At 32.9% G+C, this 25,111-nt stretch overlaps 2 protein-coding genes across 3 annotated transcripts; one reads left to right on the forward strand and one right to left on the reverse strand.

Annotated features, from left to right (window-relative positions):
• On the reverse strand, positions 227 to 5,933 carry LOC18602351. Its single transcript, XM_007033678.2, has 6 exons — positions 5,813 to 5,933; positions 3,723 to 4,209; positions 2,890 to 3,200; positions 2,723 to 2,779; positions 1,512 to 1,990; positions 227 to 1,046 (listed from the first exon to the last, which is right to left on the reverse strand). Exons 2-6 carry the CDS (start codon positions 4,145 to 4,147, stop codon positions 729 to 731), a joined length of 1,590 nt encoding a protein of 529 aa, XP_007033740.2. The 5' UTR covers positions 4,148 to 4,209; positions 5,813 to 5,933; the 3' UTR covers positions 227 to 728.
• LOC18602352 (BAG-associated GRAM protein 1) lies at positions 9,365 to 24,726 on the forward strand. 2 transcript variants are annotated; one of them, XM_007033679.2, is made up of 18 exons: positions 9,365 to 9,768; positions 12,335 to 12,385; positions 12,462 to 12,559; positions 13,819 to 13,894; positions 14,869 to 14,997; positions 15,101 to 15,147; positions 15,359 to 15,479; positions 15,587 to 15,703; positions 15,984 to 16,013; positions 16,165 to 16,264; positions 18,844 to 18,950; positions 20,925 to 21,068; positions 21,153 to 21,257; positions 21,577 to 21,723; positions 21,933 to 21,986; positions 23,011 to 23,074; positions 24,081 to 24,142; positions 24,290 to 24,726. In XM_007033679.2, the coding sequence occupies exons 1-18, from the start codon at positions 9,577 to 9,579 to the stop codon at positions 24,407 to 24,409; spliced, it is 1,764 nt and encodes a 587-aa protein (XP_007033741.1). In that variant the 5' UTR covers positions 9,365 to 9,576; the 3' UTR covers positions 24,410 to 24,726. The 2 variants fall into 2 exon arrangements, with proteins under 2 accessions (XP_007033741.1, XP_017975763.1); XM_018120274.1 differs by having other exon boundaries at positions 9,683 to 9,768; positions 12,316 to 12,385.

Here is a 25,111-nt window from a genome sequence, read left to right on the forward strand (position 1 = left end):
GTTTAAACTCTCTGCCAACTGTTCCATTTGCATGTCAACTGATCAGGGAACAACTAATTTTCCAACAGTAATGACCCAGGAGTTTGACACTCTAGGTGAAATAGCATCCTATGTCTCAACAAAAAGCAGCCAGTTCTCACCAAATTTTCTTCAATGACTGCTTATCTACAAAACAATTATCATGCACATAAAAATAGAGGGGTTTGAACAAAATGAAATTCATGCAACAGAAAATCACAACAATGATTAATTTATGACCAAAACCAAGATTTTAGGCATACAATTACTTTCAACTTTGATGAGTCTACTTGCTGCAAGCCACTAAACAGATTGAAGTGGACAAGAGCCTGTAGAATTAACTTTAGCGGTTCAACTCAATGACAGTTGCATTGAAAAATTGGAATGGAGAATTAGCTCTTGGCGTCTGCAAATCTAAACTTGAAGAAACTACATAACAACACTAGTTTTTGCTTACAGACTACAGACTATCGTCATCATCATGGAAATGCAATTTAATTTTCGACCCCAAGAAGACTGCCACTCGCTGTCAAGCTCATCAGAACTACAACCTAGAGGATCTGAAAACCATGTCTAGGAGTTACCTTTCAACAACACGTCTATAGCATCAAGACCATGGTACTTTCTTTACAGTGCCATTGAGTGCCTCTGTGATCAACTTAGTAGAGAAATGTCGGGCCTATTAGGCTAGTGAACCATAAAAAATGAACTCATTGGCTATCAGGTTCACCTGAGTGTTTCCTGCTCCAACCACCAGAACCAGCTTTACGCTCCCCTCGCTTTCTTTTGTTCCTAGGGAAACAGATGTCCGAGGCCAGACATGACCTCAGAGTTGATTGATCCTGAGACACGATGCTTTTTGTTGCACGATTAGGTTCTGATGTTGGAATAGGAGAAGGATCGGTGCTCTCTCCTTCTTCAACTTTCTCTGGTTGATGATGTTGCCCTATAGGTTGACTATTTGTCCTCATTAAAACCTGTCTATCTCCAGCATTTCCTTCATTTTGTATCAGAACATTTTCCACAATCTGCAAATATCATTGGTAAAATAATTAATGGATTCTCAAATGCAATAACAATATCAAGGAGTACGGGGCAGTGATTTTTTGGAAAGAAAAAAAAAACCTAAAATTTCATGTACAAGAAGCAAGAAATCAAGTAACTCAAACAGATACCAGTTTTTCTTTATTGTTTATAAAAAAGCAAGATTGCATATAACCCTTATTCAGTTTTGTACTATATCCTTCGAACCCTTGCAATGAAAAATATAAAAGAATATATCCTGGGGAAAGAAAATGTAGGTCACTCAAGCTTAACAATATCTTATTTCCAGTATAAAGGATAAAATGGAGGGCTCTTTCAAAGATTTGATTCCATATCACACAATTTCAAGCTTCAGTAATTTAAACACTAAACAATGCTTCAATTAAGATATCAGGTAAAACATGATCCAATAATCTACATGGAAGTTTTCTTATGTCAAGAATGCTTACATCTTCACAAGAGTCTCCAATTTGTGGCTGATGGCAGGTAACATCAGCAGATGACAACAATCCAACAGTGCTTTCAATTATATCAGGAACATGAAAAGTTTCCCCATAAGTTGAAATAGAACTTGCAGGCATAACCAGATCTCCAACATCATATTCTGAAATTTGCTGAGTTGTAGTATATGCAGGTCCCACTGATATTGTGTCTCCATTGCCAGCTGAAAATGTAGGGCTTGGAGCAGAGCTGGTCTGAGCATCACAAGCTGCAAGGAGGCTCAAATTCTCCGAGGAAGAAAACTTTGAAGCATTTTTGGACATCACCAGATCAAGCTGACTCCTGATTTTTTGAACCCTAGAATGCACAATTTCAATTTTCCAAAGGACTTGCTCCAAGGAATTATTACCATCTCTGAACTCCAAAAGCAATTGATCATTATTAATGCCAAATTTACCACTGCAATCAGTTTGTTGGTCCATATTGGCTGCACGAAGTAATGACAAAAACAACTTAACAGTCAAAACTAAAGGAAACTGAAATCCACGAGAAAGTATTCTATGAAATGGGAATTCTACCTTAGTAATTATCACTTCCATTTAACAATTAACATGTGATTGTGTTTTTCAACATGTCAGTGTATTTTTATCACACCACCAATGGAGCCACCCATGGCAAAATATTTGATATCTTAGAATCCATTGGTATCCTTTCTTGCAAAATGAATAGTTATGAATGAAGTTAAAATATAGGAAATTAGAAACTTTAGAGAACCCAAAAAAAAAAAAAAGAAAAGCCTCATGCAGGCAAACAGTAAATAGTTTATTAATGGAAGATCAAAAGCAAACTCTTATCTTTTAAAATTTTTAATTCAGATATTTAAAATTTAAGCCCAATTAACCATCCTAGGGAAGTGGGTATACTAGCATAGTTGTATCGACGCTTTTAAGCACTTATCTTGAAATTCAATTTCCAATCCACAGAGTTAATGCAGTATTTGGAAGAATATTGCTTCACATCATTTGAGAATATGCTCAGTTCCCTCGTCAAGAAACTAGCTCTCTTTAACTTTGAGATTCAAAATTTTACTGCTTTTAAATTGCATATTTTAGTAGGTTGAACAAACCTACAAAGCACAAGATAGCTCTCAGAGTTGTCCAAGATAAAATTCACAAGTTAAGAAAGCAAAAATAGAGTTATTTAACGGGAGAATGATTACCTGTGTTGGCCAAATCATCAGCAATATATGTGCCATCTGGAATGGTTTTCTTGTTTTCTGCGATATATTATTACCAAGAAAGTCACACATGAGCATTGGGGTTAAGGAGAGAAGAGAAAAACACCTAAACCACAATGATCAAGAATTTTAAAAAAAAAAACTCATACCAAGATAGGAAAATAAGTTATGGCATGACATGTATGATGTTATATCAGTTGTTTCTTCGATTCTCTTCCGTCTCCTCCTCTTTATCGCCTTTTTACGGTAACAAGGACTAGAAAATGGCAATGACTTTGAACCAAAACCTTCCACTGTAGATTGATCAATTCGTGAAAGTTTTCTCTCATCGTATGCTGCAAGTTCGCTGCCATATTTTAGTGCTTGAGACTCAATTTCTTTGATTCTCAGTTCTGCCCATTTGCAGCGCCACATGAGTGGCCGTATGAAGCTCCTCCAATGACTTGTCAACCTCTTCTTCCTAAACGGGAAGCATGAAAAGGTTAGGTGTATTACTAACTAGAAATGTGAGCAGATGCACTTCAAGAAAAAAGTTTTGCTGCAAGCATATCTCATCAGCCTATGGTAAAATAAAGTAAAAGAACTTTATGATCTCCACAAGCTTGGAATAGACCAGGCAAAACAACTGTTGAAGCATGAGGATGCTGAACAGCTTAAGATTACCAACTGTCTGCTTGGAAAGAACAGAACAGAAAACTGAAGAATTTACCAAACAAAACCTCAAATATTTGAACAGGCATTCCACATCTCAAACAAAAATGTCCTTGGTATGACAATTATTTTCTTAATAACTTCACATTTCTTAAATAAGTACTTCACATTTCTTAAATAAGTATCTTCTCCAAGTTGTAACTACATATTGACTCTATATTGGTTGTAGGCTTCCAAACAAGACAGCTATGGTTCTTGCTCTAGATTTTTAATATTTGAAAGCAAATACATATAATGATTAAAAGGTCATCCAGATGGAACAAAAGCACACCTTATATGAAACATACTATTATACGCATCATAAGTAGATACAAAAGCAGCATCACCAATGAACTGGGACTCCACTTCAGCATCATTCAATCCAGAACATTTCTCAGTATCAGATGTAGTGTCGGCAAATGAGCTGGAACATTCAGTTGCATCTGGGTCCTCAGTTTTAACTGTTCTGGTGTCACCATCATTTGTGCATCCAATTATATCAACTTCAACATCCTCAGGACTATTGGAAGCCTTATTTTGTTTATGCAACAGAACCTCCATGCTATTGATGCTCTCCTTGCAATTATTCATGCACCTTGAACTCTTCCCATCTAAGCGGTCCAAGGGGGTCTTCTTCTCTTTGTCAAGTGCAGCTTTTGCAGTACAATGTGGTTTACTATCTGGACCAACATCCATCAATAGTTGCGCATGAACCATACAACAGTCATACTACCATAAAGCAATTTGCTAAAGAAAATCCTTCATAGTTCACCTGCAAGCTGATGAAACAAGCTTGTGTTAAATTTATAGAACTCAAATCTTCCAAAATAAAATATGTTTCAACTACAAAAGGAACACTAGTTTCTGAGTTCATTCCACAATTAAATATGGCAGGAGGAACATCGGATGAGGAGAAAATGAATTACGGGAGAAATGAAATTATAGTCCCCTATTGGAAGGTAGAAATATAAACATATTAGACATATGAAATCAGAGGTCCATCTGCAGAGGAATAAGCTCCAAGACATTGATCATGTCTGTAAAACTCTTGCAAATTGTCATCATCACATAACACTATAAATGCCTATAGAGAATGTACATGTCCCACACTACAGAAGCAGACCAAGAGAATGAGAAAGTGAGAAGAAAGAGAGAGGAAATGATCAAACAAAGATATATGGTGGCAGAATGATATGCAAGTACAAGTGCAATGCACAATCCATCAAGTGTATACCACTGTCAATTTCATATGACTATATAAGATAGAGAGACACGAATGCCAATGTCGATTTCAAGGCAAATTAGGTTCGTGTGCAAGGGAAAAAATCAAATGCCTTTGGTTTTCAATTCAAAGTGCAATGCTTACTTAAACCATACATTTCTTCAGACATTTAAAAAATAATAATAAGCTACTATAATAAAGCTTATAAATCCATCTATCTTCACAATGATGTTTATTCTTGAATTTTTAATTTGAATTAAGGCGTTAAAAAGAACTTGCCTGTCAGACAAAACCTTTCCTGAATGTCATTGCTTAATGATTTTCTAAATGTCATTAACTTATCAAAGGATTTGATTCTGCAAATTTCAGAAACTATATCTTCCGAACTTTCAATGTCCTTTCAGAATATTCTAATTACTGCAGTATTTATACAGCCCTATACTTTGGCTTAAGTGAAGATAAAATTTAACTCTAGGATTTCAATGGATAATTAGAAACAAATTTAAGCATTCAGTGACTGATATGACTTTTCGATTTTCTGGTTAAAATATAAAGTAACTTCAACCAAAAAAGAACAAAATGGCAGCAACCTATATTTTGCAGAAACTAAGAAAACCAAAAACAGGAAAAAAAACAAAAGAAAAAGAAAAACCCAGAAGAGCAGTAAAGCCATAGCTCCAAATATAAATTAAAGCTAGCAATCGTAAAAATTCAGATAAGGAAGAAACATGTCACTAGCACATGCATGCATCACCCACAGAAACCACTGCCTGGCAGAGAGAAAAACTTTTTGGGAAAAAAAATCAATTAGAATTAAAAGCTAACAATCTTCCATGGTAGTAAAATTGAGCTATCATGTCAACATGTATGCTTCACATACATCACATATATGTCCAGTAAGAAATGATGAAAGTAGAGCAGCTAAAACAATTCAACAAACATTTCCAAGCTAAATTCAAACAACCCATCAAGCTGAAGAACGAGACTGAAAAGTTAAAACATGGAAATGAAACATAGGACAGTCGGTTTTAATTACCATGAAATAGGGAAAAAAAGAGCCATAATGTATACAATAAGGAGAAGTAGTAGTACATATATATTGACTAGGTATAAAAGGACGTCAATCTAGAAGGAAAGAAGGAAAAGACAAAGGGACGTACCAGAGAAAGAGAAGTGAAGTTAAGTTAGAAGGAAAGAAGGCGGCGAGGAAAGAGAAGCGAGGAAGTTAACGTTAGAGTAGTAAACCTAAGTGGAAGTTTTAGTTTCGTTGTTACTCGCAGCTCTTCGTGTCTTAGACTTCCCGCTTTTGCTAACAACTTATATTACGTGCCACGCTTCTATTGCTTTTCGACACCTGCGTCTTTTTTATTTGGCTCATGTTTTATGTTTTAATCATGTAACCATATTTACGTTTGAAGTCAATACAAATTTTAAGCATAATATCTAAAAACTTTTAAATTATTTAATAAAATTGAAATAAATCTTTATATTTTTATAAACTTCAATCAAATATTTTTATTTTTATTTTTAATTAAATAAACTCTTATACTTTTATTTTAAGTCAAATAAATTTTTAAATTATTCATTTTATGTTACGTGATGCTATCGTGATATGTTGACATGTCATAATTGATGATTATGTGATATATTAACATATCATAATTAATGATGACGTAACATATTAATTTAATATGATAATATAATCATGTGATATTTTTCATCATTCACATTAGCGTTATATTAATTTTATGTAGATATAAAATAACAAATGATATATTGATTAATGAAAATGAGTCAACTATTAATTATTAGCGCTTATTTTGATCCAAAATAAAAATACATGGGTTTGATTGAATGTAATAAAAGAATAAAAGTTTATTTAAATTTTATTAAATAATTTAAAAGCTTTTTCGAGCATTATACTTAAATTTTTTTAACATAATACTTGAAAGAATTTATGAATTATTCAAATAAATTTTCATTTTCTTATTACATTTCAATCAAATTCATATACTTTTTATTTTAACTTAAAAAAATATTTATGAGTAATAGTTAATTAATCGTCGTAAGTCAAAATACTATTTATTATTTTTTATCCACAAGATGATAATGTGGTGTTAACATAATTATATCATCATGTGATATCAATATGTTACTTCATTATCATTGTAATATATTAATATGTCACATCAGTTGAAAGTTAATCTATTTGCATTATAATTAATTGACTCATATTAGACACATCTTATAAATCTTATATGAAAATGCATACATTTATTATAAGTTAAACACTGAGATGCCAATTAATCTTGCTTTTATATCAAGCTGAAAAGAAAATATTCAATTTGTGTGTTGGTATTCCTCATTCATTTGTGTATAAAAAAATAATTTTTTTTGTAGATTTTCATTAAATACTCAATTTAAGATCTAATTAATTAATATTTATCAAATTCTTAATTCGAGGATTCAAATTTTTATTTCCTTTCATATCATGATGCAACATTTAATTTTATTCATTCAAAAAAATTGATGAAAATTTTAATAATAATTGTTAATAAAATAATTAATTCAATTTTATAAACAGTCTATTTTAAATTTATAGTACATATTTTTGAGTTACTATATGACCTGAAATTGAATCAAATTTTTTATATTTCTAAATTCTCTTCTATTAGTAAACTTCTTCAAAACCCAGATCAATGTATCAAATGAAAAATGCAAAATGATGAAGATGTAATGGACTAATAGGTACAATTTTCCAATGTAGAGCCCTCTTTTTCTAGTCCAAGTCCAACTCCTCCAACCTAACCTATCAATCAATTAAATGAAAAAGGTTAAGGTTGTGGAATTGATTGCTATTTCTGAATAAAAAATATATAAGCTTGTGCCTAATTTTGTAGAAAAATGGTAGCAAATTGCCAAAGTCTTTCTACTTATTTTAAATTTCTTCAAGCTTATTGTTAAATTGAATTTATAACTTGGAATCAACCACCTATACACAGATCTAGAAATTGTCCACAACTTGTATGTTCTTTTTTTACTGGAGTAAAAATAAAACAAACAGGATTCTTGAAAATTGTCGACATTTTTTATTTTCCTTTGTATAAGAGCTTCAAATTCAAAATATTTTTTTTATTTTTATGATAAATTAGTCAAAAAAAATTATGAAGTTGTATGAATTAAAAAAATAAATAAGTTTTTATTTATTTTATTACGTTCAATCAATTTTTTATATTTTAATTTGGGTCAAATACATTTTTTTTTAAAGAAAGATATTCAAACTTATACTTTTTAATCAAGAATATCATACACTAATTAGTGAGCCAAATGCTTAGGTGTTGAGTAAAATAAACTCTTATGCTTAACAATGAACTAACTCTCATTAATCTAAACACCACTTATTATTTTATTATCATATAGTTTTGACATGAAGGATGAAAAATATCATATCATTATCTATTATAACATGTTAACATGTCACGTTAACAATACGTGTAGAGGTGTACAAACGGTTAGTTCAGTTAGTTCGGTTTTGGATATCTAATAATTGAACTAATTAAACTCCTTTTTAAAAATAATCGAAACTAAACCGAACTATATAACTAACCGAACTAATCAAAACTGAACTAATTTGGTTAGTTCGGTTCAATTTTTAAAAATCGAACTTAATTTTTTTTTATTTCTTTTGTTTGTATATATTTATTTATGTTGTATTTTTTAAAATAAATCAATATTACAAAAATATTAAAAATGACCCTAAAAAATTATAATAAATAAAATGAATACTCATATAATTTATATAATATAAACAACAATAAATAATTTAGATTTAAGATTTTTTTTTTCATATAAAATTTTCATAATACCCTTATTTAAGTTTGGTTAAAAAAATTTTTAACCGAAACCAAACCGAAATAATTTTACTAACTAAACTATCTTAATCAAACTAACCAAAAAACGAAATTAACAGAATCGAAAAAACCAAACTCATTTCGATTCGGTTCGATTGCTCAGTTCAATTTATATTTGCTTACCCCTATATACGTGTTATAAAATATCAAATAACTTTTGATTAATGACAATTAGTTGATTATTAATTCTAAGTGTCTATTTGATTTAAACATAAAAGCATAAAGATTCAATTGAATTTAATAAAATACTAATAATTTATTTAAAACCTTTAAAGATATTATGCCAATTAAATATATATTTATGTGTACAATTAAATTAAAAGATACTGGAATAAAATAACATGCAACAAAAAAATTATTTGCCAAATGATAAAAATAATAATCACTATATTATTAATTTCATTAACGCTTCTTAAATCACATTCATATATGTTATAAACATAAAAGGGAATAACATCGGTCGCTTTAATGATTAGAATTTAAAATTATAATTAAATAATAATGAGGTAATTAAAAAACAACAATAAAAGAAAAAAAATCATTTGCCCTTTATCTAATCCGTTAATTAAAGTCTTATCCGTGCTCGTCAACTGCTCCTCTCCATTTCATGCGAAACCTACTTTTCTATGGGTTATAATTTTCAAATTCACCGATCAAAACTACCCCTCAAACTCACCAAAACCACACGATAGATAGCCGGACATTGGGTGGAATTAGAGGAGAAAGATAAGGGTATTTACGTAATTAAGAAACGCAATAACGATTTTTTCCAGGTGTTAAATGCCAAGCCTTCATACAATTCCAACGGTCTCCATCTTTGACTCTCTCCCTACAATCAAAATGCTTCTTTCTAACTTTTGTTTTTCTGTACAAAATTACAAATCAAAGAACCCTAACATAAAACCCTTTCAAATCTTAATGAAAATGTTGATTCATTCTTTTGATTAATTTTATAGGAATAGTAATTACGGAAATAAACACAGAAGAATAGTTTTAAAAAATATAAATATATCATGATTGAAACGGCGGCGGTTGTGGCGTATTTCGTGCCGTCCTGGTGGGAGATCAAAGTGGCGGTGGCGGCGTCGTTGTTCGTGATCGTTTCTTATTGGTTTTTTACATTCCAAGGAGGAGATGGCGGTGGCGGTGATCGATCGCAGATTCTGGAAAATTCTGTTGATGGAATTCTTGACGACAAAGACAAGGTCAATTCTTTTGACTTTTTTATTTTTAAAGAAATTGTGTTGTTTTTGAGTGGGTTTTGATTTTTTTCTTAATTTTATTTATTTATGTATTTTTCCATGTAAATGATGACATTGAGTGAAGGCAAATTCGTGTTTTATTTTTTTTATGTGTGTTTTCTTTGATCATTTTTGAATTTTTTTTTGTTCACTCATTAACAATTACATCCTTTTGTTTTTATTATGTTGAACCATTTTTTGGGTAGGTTTTTAGCCTTTTTTTTGTGTGTTACTAATGGCATTGAGTCAACGTCAATTCAGTTATTTCTTAATTTTGTTAGTTTTGGTTTATCATTGAAGCTTTCTGGACTTCTAAATTGATTAGTAGTAATTGAAATTTTTTTCCTTATCTATCTTAAACTATTCCTTTTTTTAACCCCTTACTGTTATTGATTTCTTTAAGTTCAACTCATGTTCCTTCTTTAGTGTTAACTTTTTCAGTTTTTTTTTTTTGGTTTATTACTAATGGAATATATAATGTGTGCACATTTTTAGAAAAAAATAAAAAGGATTTATTTTCTGTGAATTTTTATGGTTTTTTTATTAGTCTTGTACCTATTTGTGTGAAATTTTATAGTTGTTTTGAGACAATTATATAAGATTTTGGATATTGTTCCTTTTTTCTTTGTGATGATTAAGGTCTTTGTTTTCTTCTTTTTTTTTTGTTAATACCCCCTCCTTATCCCCTTCTTGAGTGATCTTAAGGGCGCACTCCCCTACATCAGCCTGGTTCATTCAGGATTTTACTCTTAGAGTGCTTCCCACAAAGATCGAACCCTAGTTGACAAGAAAAGGAGGCTTCTCTCCTTACCAACTGGACTAAACCATATGGGTAGGTCTTTGGTGATCAATAGGAGGTCCATCTTTGTTGTTCCATGTGATTGTTGGTAGGAAAGCTTTTAGGTTGTTTTTGACATATAGTAGACATACATATTGTTTAGAGTTGGTTTCTAGATGTTTTTGGTTTATGGGGTTTTAAAAATTTGGTGGAAATGAGAATGCCGATTCATGCCATTTTATTGGGTTCTCATGTTTTAGGTAATTGTTCTTGGCATTGAGGGCTGGGATGATCAGAGTTTTAATGGATTTGTTTGGATGTTATTAATAAAAGGTATCATATATATTTTTTGGTGGAGAAAGTATTCAGATTTTGACAGTAGAACTTTGATTACCTAATTAGACTGAGTCAGTGTGGTTGATCTAACTTTTAACTTTTACCAGCTGAAAGTAAATGAACAGAATTACATCGATTGTTGGTATTTTCCTGGAAAATCAGATGTAGGATGTCTCTATTTATAAATAATTAATTCTAAGCATTTGATGCTAATATAGTATATATTTGGGATAACGTCGACTTTTACTACTCTACTTAAAGTGATGGACCAAATTTACCACCCACCTTTGAACGCGTGCAATTTCAACTCTGTACTTTTAATAACAGTAAAAGGAATATTTTATGGAGAATTAAAGGAATATATTATGGAATATTCTTTTACTTTTATTTTGACCATTTTGCAACAATTTAAAAGTACTATGTCAGAATTGAACCCATTTAAAGATGGATGCTAATTTGTATTATCCTCTTAAGTATAGTGGTAAATTTGATCTTTATCCTTATAATTTTTATTTTTGGTTATCACATAATTTTATTTGATTCATAGATGAGAAGAATAATGAAAGTTTTGATGTAATGATTAACCACAGGGAGAAGAAATACATATATTTTGTGGTCTATATTCTTTTGCTGACTGAAACTTTCTGGTAACTTAATGTTGATTTAAGTTGTTGTCTGGTTGGTTATGGGAATAGAAGTACTGTCAAAATAATAAAGTCCTGCTTCTAAGTCCTTTTCCAGTGCAGAGATAGACATTGTTAACTTTTTGTTTGATTTTTTTAAATTTTTGTTTTTTTCTGGTGGCAAGTGGAAGGGTGGTCAGTCTAACATTTATGCTGATGTGGGATATGGTCTTAAATAGAGTACAATGGTGCAATATCATATCTATAGAGACCATACATAGTGGAAAATTGTGTAGTTTCTTCTTGTTATTGTTGGCTATTATTATTGCTGGTAAAATGTGCAAGAGGATGGTATATTGATGTTTGTTGGAGTCTCCTCTGATGAAGCCCTAAGCAATCTCTCGTCTTGGTACACACACTTTTTGGTTTATTTGAGCTTGTTGTTTCATGATTCAAAAACTAAAACCATATTAATGTTCTACTCTAAATTTAAGTGAGTAACTGGAAGAATTTGTTGTCAGAATGAGGAAAAGCAAATTTACATATTACTATTTAAATTTCTCTTGACTATACAACATCTGGATTCCAATATCTTAAACTAGTCTTTTTGAGTGAGATTGTGTAATTTTACTTGGTTTTGGTAGTAACGAACGGTGTATAGCTGTTTAAATAAATGCTGTCTGTAAATACAAACATTTTAAATTTTATATTGTAGTACACAATGTTGTGTGCTGCTCTTTTCATGGAGTAATATTTCACTTCTTTGACATGCAGTTGTGCACTTATTTTGTAGATGGTCCAGTTGAAAGGAGATCTTCAGACCAATTCTGCATATCTAATCAAGGTACTTTAGGATTTTATTTCATGTAATGAGTCTTGTTTCGAATTTAAAATGTGATGGTTGTTGCTCTGTATTGCAGGTGGAATTGTTGGCTGCTAAGAATCTCATTGGTGCAAACTTGAATGGCACGTCTGATCCTTATGCTATCATCACTTGTGGTTCTGAAAAGAGATTCAGGTTAGTTGATCTTTTCATTTTCAGTGTGAGCTTCTGAAGCTTTATGGATTTTCTAACTCTTTTAGCAATATTTGTCATCAAAGATTTAGTTTTAATGATTATAAGTATGCTACAGAAGTAGCATACGGGGGAAACACTGATGAGGAAAAGCAACATTTTTGCTTGCATTATAATAACACAGTACCTTTTTTTGTCCTGATTATCGTCATTATCATCATCACCCCTTGTACTTTGGTTTATTTTGGCTTTAGAGTGTTTATGCTTACCGCTTACCAATTATTTGATCATAAGGTTTTTTTTTTAATTTAATTTTTATCTTTACTATTCAGAATTTTTGTTTGTTCAAGATTTTAAGGTATACGGTTGCGTTTGTTGTTCTCTAGGGGAAAAGTCAGGGTAGTGCCTTCTGTATTTAAGGTTAGTTTCATAAAGGTTAATACATAGAAAATGTTTTGGGGATTTTAACCTTTATATCATATAGGCTCCTGATTATTCTTTCAAATTGTGGTGCTTTTATGTTTGTAATGTTTATTTAGATTTTGCATGTTTGGTAGGTTGTGAATACATAATATTTGTAATTTCTAGGGCTTTTAGTAATTGATATTCCATGGCACTAATTTTACTTGCACATTACGTGATTACTGCTCTAGGAATTCTTGAAACTGCATATATAATATTTATACATAAATGACAATGTTGATCTTTAAACAAAAAACAAAGTGGAGGGTGGTAATTGACAATAGTTCACATTTGGGAACAACTCAGTTTTTTTTTCTTGTACATGCATGCATGATTTACCTTGGTCATATTGGTTGATGAAATTTCAACCGTGGGGCATGGAAATTCTTTGGAAATCTGTAGGCTTAAGAACAAAGATGCGGAATTCATACAAAGTAAAACTAGTGAAAGAGTTAGAACTGATGGATGAAGGATGGCGTTGTTTTTGTTGTTTGGATCCATTGGTCAAATGGACTCTGATATTGATAATATTGTATCATAGACGTTTAGATGAACTGAAGAAACAGTAAATGTGAAATGTATGAGCCTTATATTAGTGATAATATATAGTTAAACAGGATAATCATTCCATTTCTTTTCCACCATGCTGTATCTGGAGAAGTCATAAATGGCTAGATATACACCTTCATTCTTGTGCTTAAGTCCTCTATATTTTTTTTTTTGAAGCACTTAAGCAATACAGAATTAATGTATATCTATTTGTGTCACATTCTTAAAATTTACTTGTGTTCCCGTTGCAGTTCAATGGTCCCTGGTTCAAGAAACCCCATGTGGGGAGAGGAGTTCAATTTCTCTGTAGACGAGCTTCCTGTCCAGGTATTTCATCATAATTGGTTATTGTTAGAGACAGGCCTTTGGACATTTTTCAGTGTGTTTTTTGTGAAACATGTCTGCTCCATATCACACAGTAGATCCAGTTTAACTGCATGTGCCTTTAACTTAAATCAAATATTTTATCACCAGCAATTAGCATTATCATATTCTTCTTGCTTTGGATGTACATTTTATTGTTAAATTTTAGGCGAACAGCGACAGTGTTTTTGGACTGCCAGATGCATAGCAGCTTTTGAAGTATGTTTTTAACCTATAGATGTATGATGGATTGAATAACTTTTTTTTAAGTGTGGAGAGAGACTTAAGGCTTTATTAAAATTTAAAAAACAAACGCACTTTTCATTTTTTTAGATTATCTGAATGCATCGCATGAGGGAGCCCAGTCTCGTACTGGTGCTGACAAACCAGGTGACGACAAACCAGGTCTTTCTTATTATTTTGTCTTTCTCTACATGTAACAACCTTTTATAACTTTTCATTTCTGTCTTGGTAAAGCTTTTACAAATTTTAATACATAATGATTATCAGCCATGCTCTAGAATAAATTGTTCAAAATTTTTTAAGAACCATTTATGCTTTAGAGGAACTATTTTCTGTTGGACTTGTAATTATATCCCTGGCTGTACTAATTTTACATTCACTTGTTTCTACCAAGTTGCTGCTGCAAATTGTTATTACATCTTTGCTGTTTAAAGCTGTGCAACGTGCATGTTATGTTTATAACAATATATCTGTCAGTATTCCTCTCCTAATTCCATTGTGATCAAAGGAACCTTTATTTTATGGCAATTTGAGCAGTGGGATGCATAATTGTATGAAAAAAAAGTGAGATAGAGTAACTCAATGGAGGATGCATTTTTAAAAGATGAATACATAAGGACACCTCCATTAACAGTCCTTTTTATTTTCCAGTGCGGCATGGTTTATCTAACAGAATTCTTTTTACTCCCTAGCAGATAAATGTAACAATATATGACTGGGATATTATTTGGAAGAGTGCAGTTCTTGGTTCTGTAACTGTTCCAGTTGAATGTGAAGGTCAAAGTACCGCAGTATGGCATAAGTTAGATAGCCCATCTGGACAGGTAATCTTTTCTTCCTAAGTTCTGTATTTATCTTGTTTTTGTTGCTCCTTTACCATTTTTTTTTAACTTATAAAGATCAATAAAAGGATTTACTGTTTTTCAGGTTTGTCTACATATTAAAACAATAAAACTCCCCGTGAATTCTTCCAGGTATAAATTGGAGCTTCAATTGTGTGTGTGTTTGTGTGGCGTGTGTGTATGTATATATATATATATATATTTACACTCAAAATGAAAAAAACTGTGTTTAGTTACAGCTATTTTTTTTTTCCTGTGTTGACCCTGCTTAATGACAACACTGGTGGAGTTATGTTTATTATCTATATATGTCGTTGAATTGTTTGAAATTTTCTACTGTTAGGGGTATAAATGGATTTGCTGGAGCTAATACTCGAAGAAGGATTATAGATAAGCAAGGGCCTACGGTGGTTCATCAAAAGCCAGGGCCTTTACAGACGATATTTAGCCTCCTTCCAGATGAGGCAAGTCTCATAAATTTTATTTCTTATGGTTAGAGTAATGAACAGGAGTTGGCAATCCTTTTTCATCACTTCAAGCTGGAGGTTAATTAACAGAAAATTTCTTTCAGGTTGTAGAGCATAGTTATTCATGCGCACTTGAAAGGTCATTCTTGTACCATGGTCGTATGTATGTCTCTGCATGGCACATTTGTTTCCATTCTAACGTGTTCTCCAAGCAAATGAAGGTTAGCTTGTCATTTTGGTGCACCACTTACCAAGGTTTAGCCTATTAGATTTGACAACCTCTTCATAAGATATGCTGAAATTAATGGTGAGAATGCAGGAGACACGTATACTTTTCCACATAACCATCTCGTCCTCCTCCTTCTTTGGAGGGAAAAAAGATTAAACTAATTAAAAAGATAGTATGAGAAATTGTATGGATTTGACACCTTCTATGGTATTATAAACTGAAATGACATGTTCAGTGTTTCAAATCCTTAACAAATTTTGTTTTCACAACAGGTGGTAGTACCATTTGGGGATATAGATGAGGTATACTTTGTTCTTCTTCTGATCAGTACTTCTTAAAGTTAGTTTCCTGACATAAAAAAGAATAATTATAAATGCTTATATGCATTTTCTTGGCCATTTTGGAGATAATTTTGAATTTTTTTTGCTTATAATTTTCTTTTGGTTTATGCAGATTCGTAGGAGTCAGCATGCATTCATTAATCCTGCAATAACAATTATTCTTCGGATGGGTGCTGGTGGGCATGGTGTACCTCCATTAGGGAGCCCTGATGGTTAGTGACTAAATTCTTTATTATAAATCCTTGAAAGCTTGAGGGACTTGTAATTTTTAAGATTTTTTTTAAAAAAAGAGCATTATACCTCAGGCTTGATTTTTTACCATCAACATGATACAAAGGCCATTCATCAAATTCTTGTTTATCTTTTATGCCCTGCTTTGATGTGATTTATTGATGTCAGGTTGAGTTTACCAAATGTGAGGTTTTTGCTGGCTTTTGGGGACAATTTTTTGGCCAATTTACTGGCATTTAGTTGATTTGCATTTTTTATACTGGGGTTGTCTTCTTATTTTGATTGAACTGTATTCAGATTTTACACTTAATTGACCTCAAATAAATTTTATTGGGGAAAATTTTCTTGTTTTGATAGGTTAATTCTTAGATGCATATTGTTTCATAAGGTTTTTCTCCTTACTTAATGGGCTGAAAGGGTTCTTGACTGTGGAAACAAGAATATATTTGTTGAACAGAGGAGAAGAGAGAAAAGGCTGTAGACATGCTTCACTTTTCAAAACTACAGAACTAAATCTGGCACCATCATCAATGTTGGTTCTTCTTCTGTTGCAGAGGGGATGAAGTTCATTCAATGCATATGACTTAGTGACTGCTCAACAGCTAAGCATGTGTGTTTCTTATGTGTCTTCATTCTCCTGCTACCAGAATAATAGGAAATAATGCTGCGGCTTGTCAAGAATAGGGAAATAACTTTGCATCTACTCACCCTGGTGGCTCTTATTTCTAAAAACTATAATAGATGACATCATTGACTATACTGCTGTACTTTTCAGTTCTCTTTGGTGGCTTTATTTTACATTTTCTGGAATAACAAGTGAGAGGATGCAAAATTTTGCGAGGTCAAAAAAATAGAAGCCAAATCACAGACAAATATGCTGAGGCAGAAAAGGATATTTTTTTTGCTTTATAAGAATTCTAAGGAGTAGAGAACATTTTAATCATGAAGCAAAACATCTTGATGTTTTGCAACTAAGAAAGAAGGCATTAGTGTGTGGGTTCTGTGCATACAACAAAATGTAGGCTGAAGAGTTTTGTACATATCCTTCAGTTTGTTCAACTAATAACTGTTAAGTGGTGTTATCAACATTGTCTCAATTTAGAGCTTGTCGTGGCTTTATATTCAGGTTGGATCTCTCCACCTATTGCCAATTGATTTTAGGTTGGATGTTTAACATAAACCACCTTCTAATTGTTTAAGCTCTGCGGACTTTGTCTTTCAACCATGGTAATTTAGTTATGCATCTCTTGTACCTATTATTTTTGACACACCCTCGGGCTCACTGGACCATGATTCTTTGATGTCCGTGGCTTTTGGGATGATTGAATCTGATGAAAAATATATCATATGGAAAGCAATTCTGAATTATGAGGGTGAGTGTGTTACAACATGGAATGATTGAATTTATATCAGCTGAGTTTGTTACCTTCTGGCTCCTCTGGTCACTTACAAAGCTCATATGCTTAGCAGTGGGTTATGTTTCTATTATACAATTATGTTTGATGCAGTCCTGTTTTTTTAATGTATTGGCATTTAGAGATGTTTCATGCATTTCTGAAATTGCATCTGTTATTTATTACCGAGTCTTTTCTCATATTTAGTGCTTATAGTTTAACCTAATTTTATATTAGGTCTACATTTGTCAGCACTAATATTTTTCTCTTCCTGTTTGGATTCTAATCAGAAACTTTGATCCTTTTTTTTTTTGATCGACCACAACTTTGATCCTGATTTTTAGTATTGTTAGTATTCATGATGAATCATGAATGTAGGAATCTCTAGATCTGAGTGACATGAACCCTCTAAAATGTTTCTCATTCGGTTAGAACTTTGATTGCATTCAAGGTTTATGTTTATCATGAAATATCATACTTTCCCTCTGTTTTCCATCTCTTGTTCCAAGGATTTTTTTATGTGGCTAGTTGTTTGGCACAATACTTCAGAAATGCTGCTTTTTTTCCTGCCTTTGCTGCAAGTTTGTGTACCACTTCGGCTCTAAATGCCAATATCCAGTCTCTCTGTGCAGACAATCCCTTGATATAATTGTTGTAGCGCTGTCAAAAGGGTTTGTTTACTTTGGGATGGTTTGTTAGCACATGAAAAAAACTTAAACGTGGTTAAAGATACTACTGCTGCATCAAATGAACAACAATTTTTTTTTTGTTTAATATTCCTTATATACCTATCTAATTTTGATGGTTGTTTTGCATTTTGTGCTCAACATTATTTTCCAGAAGAAGAAAAAAAAAATCCTTTTTTTTCTGTTTTTGGTTTCATTAAAGAAAAATGCTCTGATATTACATTCTGAATACTCTTCTTTATCATTTAAAATTATACATACTTTGTTATGTCCATTTTTAGAGATTGATGTCTTACACACTAGGTTTTTTTCCCTTCCCCTATCTAGTTATGCATTCAGAGGTCTTTTCCTTTAAAGATCAAATTTAGCTCATTATATTGTGAGGAAGAATCTCATTTTGCAAGAGTGAGATTCTGGTTTTAGCATGAATTGAGTGAAGATGTGTTTATGTCGGTGTTATTTTTCTTTGGCCGATTTCAGGTAGAGTCAGGTATAAATTTGCATCATTTTGGAACAGGAACCATGCATTAAGAGCATTACAGCGTGCAGCCAACAACTACCATGCAATGCTGGAAGCTGAGAAAAAGGTTTTTTGCTTCTGCTGTGTGAATTATTCTTTTATTCTTTTGTTTATTGTTAATTTTTGCTGAACTTTAGTTTTGATCATCGCATATTTATATGATATGGCAAGAAACATAAGTTTTCCTGTCATACTCTAAAAGAGCTAAATTTTTACCTGAAAGCTTTTCATACTGCCCAGACAGGGGGCATTTGATAATCATTTAGTATTGAAACAATCTTATCCACATATTTTTCTGCATCTAATGAGAGAGAGAGAGGGGTGGAATTTAATTGCCAGTGGACTTTGAATATGTACATACTTCTTTCTGTAATAGGTAACTTGATTGAACATTGGGTGAAAACTGATGAGTTGTGCATAGGAGTTGGAGAGAGAGAGAGAGAGAGGGGGCGGNGTGCATAGGAGTTGGAGAGAGAGAGAGAGAGAGGTGCGTTTCATTGCCAATGGACTTTGAAGAAGCCATATGTACATACTTTTTTTCTGTAATAGGTAACTTGATTGAACATTGGGTGGAAACTGATGAGTTGTGCATGAGAGTGATAGGAGTTGGAGAGGAGAACTTGGCATTACTCTGGGAGCTTAAGCAAGGTGGTAAAGAAGATAGGAGATAGGAAAATGTTGGTGTAGGATTAAGTTATTTATAGGCTAAGGAGTAGGGAAATGCTGGATAGAACTGTGAGGAATAGGATATAGAACGTGTTGGGAATATGTAGCTTCTGGAGAGACTATAAGGCTGAATGATAAATAGAAGTCCATAACTGAATGTAGTATACTGTTTAGGTGGCAGTGTCCTAAACAATAAGATGCCTTGATGATATTTTTCAACTACTCAGGAATACAAGGTTATATGGTTGGATCAATGAGAAAGTGATGGGTGAATTTATTTGGTTGTGTATGCAAATATAACTATAGAGAGAAAGAGAATTTAATTGCCAATTAACTTTGAAGAAGCCATATGTATGTACTTCTTTCTGTAATAGGTAACTTGATTGAACATTGGGTGGAAACTGATTAGTTGTGCATGGGAGTGATAGCAGTTGGAGAGGAGAACTTGGCAATGCTCTGGGAGCTCAAGGAAGGTGGTAAGGAAGATAGGAGATAGGAAAATGTCAAGTGTAGTATTAAGTTATTTATAGGCTAACGAGTAGGGAAATGCTGGATCGAACAGTGAGGAATAGGAAATAGCACATGTTTGGAATATGTAGCTTCTGGAGAGATATTATAAAAGCTGAATGGTAAATAGAAGTCCATAACTGAATGATTTAGTATACTGTTTAGGGGGCAGTGTCCCAACCAATAAGATGCCTCAATGATGTGCTTCAACTACTCGGGAATTCAAGTTTATCTGGTTGGATCAATGAGAATGTGGTGGGTGAATTTATTTGGTTGTGTATGCAAATATAACTGAAGCTCCCTTAGTTGTTTTTTGGGTACTTGCTTTTGTGTCCACAAATTTTATCTTTAAAGTAGAAGCAAGAGAAATAATGTAAGAATGTAAAGTAAAACTACGTGAACATTTGAAGATTTTGAACTTTAAGGAACTCTAAAAGAGTTGCTGAATTTTATCAAATATGGTTTTAACTAATAATTTTTGGTTGAATTGGTTTATCCTGACTGTAATTTATTCATGGAGGATCAACAGAGAAAGATCCTTTCTGGTGTAGCGCATGCCAATTTGTAATGGAGACCCTTGTTAATTTGTTTGAAGTAATGTTAACCTCTTTTCTTTGTCTTACTTAATATAGATGTTGGAATGTCTTCTTCAAAGTACTGCATTATTTAGCAAACATACAATGTTGTGTGGATAATAGTTGATGATGTGTATACAGCTAGGAGAAAAAGGACAGCTTTTCATCCTTAAAAATGCTTTCGATTCTGGTCTCTGTCCTTGTTTGCTTATATTATGCATTATTTTTTTTCCCTCCGAACTGATTGATTAAATGAAGCAATTTTTTATTTGATATATTTTGCTGGTATGCAGGAGAGAGCAGAATCAGCATTGCGTGCACACAGTAGCTCTATTAGAGGTAGTAAAGGGCAAGCTAGGGCTCCCGAAGATAATGCATCTAAAACTGAAAAAGTACAAGCTTTTATCAAAGAAGAGGCTCTTTCTGGTATCCACAATGTATGCATCATCGCTTTTCCTGCCTTTGTGGGTTTCATTGTGTTGTTAGTTGGTATATATATGATTCATGCATGTTTCTTGCAGGATGTATTTCCTTGCACAGCTGAGCAGTTCTTTAATTTATTATTGGGTGATGACTCTAGTTTCACAAACGAGTATCGTTCAGCCCGAAAGGATACAAATCTTAATGTAAGCCTAAGATCATTTTAGTATTCCTTTAGGCGTATTCTATTAAATATGCCTTTAGTGCATTTTATGCTGATATTTTAAGTCTTAAAAGCATTTGTATTGCTTTGAAAATATGATTGTTGAGTTCTAACTGGTAACTAGATAGAAAAGCACTGAAAAAAGTAATTAATTTTTACTTGCTTTAACATCTCCAAAATTTTGGATGGTATGAACTTGACCTCTTTTTCCTCATAGAAATTAGTGGTAATCTACCCAGGAAATTTTCCTTCCTAGTTGGATGAATTGAAAGTTTGTACTCACTCTTCTATGCTACTTTCAGATGGGACAGTGGCATGCTGCAGATGAATATGATGGTCAAGTGAGAGAGATTACATTCAGATCCATTTGTAACAGTCCCATGTGCCCTCCAGACACTGCCATGACAGAGTATCAGCATTCTGTTTTATCATCAGATAAGAAAAAGCTTGTATGACTTCTTTTCTTATCCGTTCTGTCAATTCTTATTTAACAATGCCATTGGTAGTTTTTACTATTATTTTAGTAAACTTAAGTTGTCGCACTTTCTTAGTCAAAAAAGTCATCTGCTTGTGATATACCTGCCTAATTTTGCATTTTATTGTATTTTTTTGTTTGTTTTATTTAATTAATTTAGTCAATTTTCTCTCTTCTATGTAGGTTTTTGAAACTGTGCAACAGGCACATGATGTTCCATTTGGCTCCTACTTTGAGGTATGTATTAGTTGGACTTCTTGCTTCTGGGTTTAAAATTTATTGTTATAGGTCCCACAGACACTTTGATGTGCACAGGGTCCTTGTAGTATTCTCAGTGGCTCTGCAATCAATATTGTGCTTCCACTCCAATAAATAATTTAATTAACCTCTGACCCCAATAAACATCACATATTTTGTGGATGGTTTTCTACAACAACATCCTCCATTTGTTGTCCTATAATTTTAGGAAAAGAAATTGATGTTTCAATCTCATTGGAATACCTTAAATCAACCCTTTTGCTGAAATCATGGCTACTACTATACCATTTTCTATGTGTACCAACAATGATCAGTACTGCATTCATAACCAACATTAGAATTATGGATGCTCATTATTTCAGCTGTACCAAATGTACAGCCCAAAACATAGTAGCACCTAGTCCAATTAAGAGGGGCACTGTCCATTTGCAAACTGCCACATTAGTCTGCTTGCTGGCATTGGTTGCATTTGTTTGTTCATCAGCTTACTGTGTACCACCCTCACTGCTATTGATCATAATCTGCTACCTATTCTAGCCTTGCCTTTTATTCTCCAGCTGATATAAAAGCAGGGAATAAATGAAGGCGAACAAAAGGACAAAGGTTCTCCGATGCACTACATGTGCTATGGCCTGTTGTAGTCTTAGATATTCAGATGAGTGGCCAGATCTGTCAGCTGCAACTGGAACTATTTTGCAGGATAACTGGTCACATTCTTGCCAACAGCAATAGAGTGATATGCTGGATATAGTATTGATGGTTTATATGCTTTGGTATATATTGTGATGTGCTGGATATGCCATCATGGTATGAACAATTTGGTGTTTTAGGAAATATGTGCTTTCAAGTCAACAGTTCTAACTTCCTAGGATGACCTATATATTTATTAACTTATATATGTGTGTGTGTGTGTGTGTGTCTGTTTATATGTCTCATGTTTTTGTGCTGTTCATCTTTCAGCTTCTAGATTATTTGTGACATCATTTTATTTCTGCTGCATCAGGTTCATTGTCGGTGGTGTGCAGAGACCAATGGTGAAAATTCATCTGTTCTAGATATAAAAGTGGGTAAGTTTTGGGTTGGCTTTAATCTCTTGACATTTTTTTTTTCGGTGCATATGGAAATCCATTGGTTCTTGAGCCACACAATGGGAGGTAGCCCTCTCTCACTCATAAAACCCACCCCTCCCATTGCATGATTCAATTTGAGACCTCAAGTTCTAACTGCTGGGATATCCTCTTGAAGGCATCTCTTGATGACTTTTTCCATGCTTTAGTTCTGTTCTTGATAAAACTTTTATGAGAGATGGTCTTTTAATCTTGTTTTACCACAAGAAAGATGAAGAATGAAAAAGAAAAGGACTTACGTCCTTTGTGTGGTTTTCGATAATACTAACATATGATGTTTAGCTCTTGGTGCAAATACATTGAGATTTATGCTGCATATATTGTATTTCATGAACATAGAATAATTAACGTGTAAATGCATTGTGCTTTTCTCTCTCTTGTTAGAATGACCACCAACAGTCAGCCCTGTATGTTGGGTCAGGGTCTGGCTTGGTTTGTTGGCTTTTAAGGTCAATATGGGTTGAGCTTAGTTGGGTTTCAGTTGTGTTCTATATTGAACTCTATGAGCGGATAGAAATCAGTTTGGGCATTGTCAAATTTTACTTAAGGGCATTTTTCTTTCAAGCTATTTCAAGACAGCATCATTACAGGTTCAGTTGGCATTAGGTTCATGCCGAGTTGAGTTGAGTTTGGGCAGGTTCGGTTAGCCCAGTCAGGTTATGTTTTACCACCTCTAATCAGTAACCTTACCACCCTTTTCATTGTTATGCAATATGTCAGGAATACTAAAGGTAGGTACATAGTTCTTGTCTTAATATAGGTTTTGAAATTTGAATACATGATCTCATGCCTTCTACTCCCCTAATTATTTTTGTCTTAGTTTGGTTAGGTTGACTCTCCAAAGTCCAAATACAACCCTCATTAAAGTATCCTAGTTCAAAACATTAAATATTTTCTTAATCTGGAAGTTGATGGATTAGACTAAGGGGTGTTCCAATTTTTACAGGTGCACATTTTAAGAAATGGTGTGTGATGCAATCGAAAATTAGGGCAGGGGCTATCAATGAGGTTGGTACAGCTGCAGTTGAACCATGGTCCTCACTGATCATAATTATGAATTCCATTCTTCAAAAGCTTTTAGATTATTTTTCTTTCGTAACTTAGCCTCAAATTTTGTATAGGTTGAATTTAATATTATACCGTCTTTCTGTGTAGTACAAGAAAGAGGTGGAGTTGATGTTAGACGTTGCGCGCTCATATATCAAGTCGCATACTGCCAGTGGTGAGACCAATAACTCCCCATCCTTACCCTCAGTTAGTCAAGAGATCAGCTAGCAGCAACAGCTTCTTAAACTTGGGTAATCAATTTCCCCTTGATTTCATTGTATAATTTCTTTTCTTTCTTTTTTTTTTTCAATATATGGAATGTAATCTTCATACGTAGAGCTACCAGGGTTTTTGCAATGTCCTAAGCGTTAAATCTTCCTGTATAATATAACCTAACCCGGTCTCCTGTGGAAGGGCCTGTTATTGTAATGCATTTTTCCATGTAATGGCAACCTTAATATTTCATTGCATGGGCACATTCCACGAATATCATGTGTTTCCTTTTAATTTATATGTAAATAAAAATACATGATTTCGCTGTGAAATCCTTGATGTTCGCTTTTGATTGGCTTGATTCCAATATTATATTATAATGTTAGCAACCAGGTAGCAATGCTCCTATGTCAGAATCTATGGTATTAACATGGATTAGTCCTGTACCTTTGGTTAATTTATTTGGGTCAAGCATTCGTTTGCAAGCACTCTCCAACAATTGAGATTTCAAGTCTTAACATCCCATTTGTTTTTAAATATTTAAAAAAAATAATGGAAGGAAAACACTATTATACTAGAACTCAGTTGACTGAGCTCATCAACTTAAGGCTCTCTTTTTTATTTATTTGTGTAATATTTACTACTTCTGGCTAACTTTTGATGGTTTCATATTTTTCAAAAAATTTGCAGGAAAATATTTTTTACTTAGACCGATAT

The sequence above is a fragment of the Theobroma cacao genome, chromosome 4 (genome assembly GCF_000208745.1).
Source record: "Theobroma cacao cultivar B97-61/B2 chromosome 4, Criollo_cocoa_genome_V2, whole genome shotgun sequence".
NCBI lineage: Eukaryota > Viridiplantae > Streptophyta > Magnoliopsida > Malvales > Malvaceae > Theobroma > Theobroma cacao.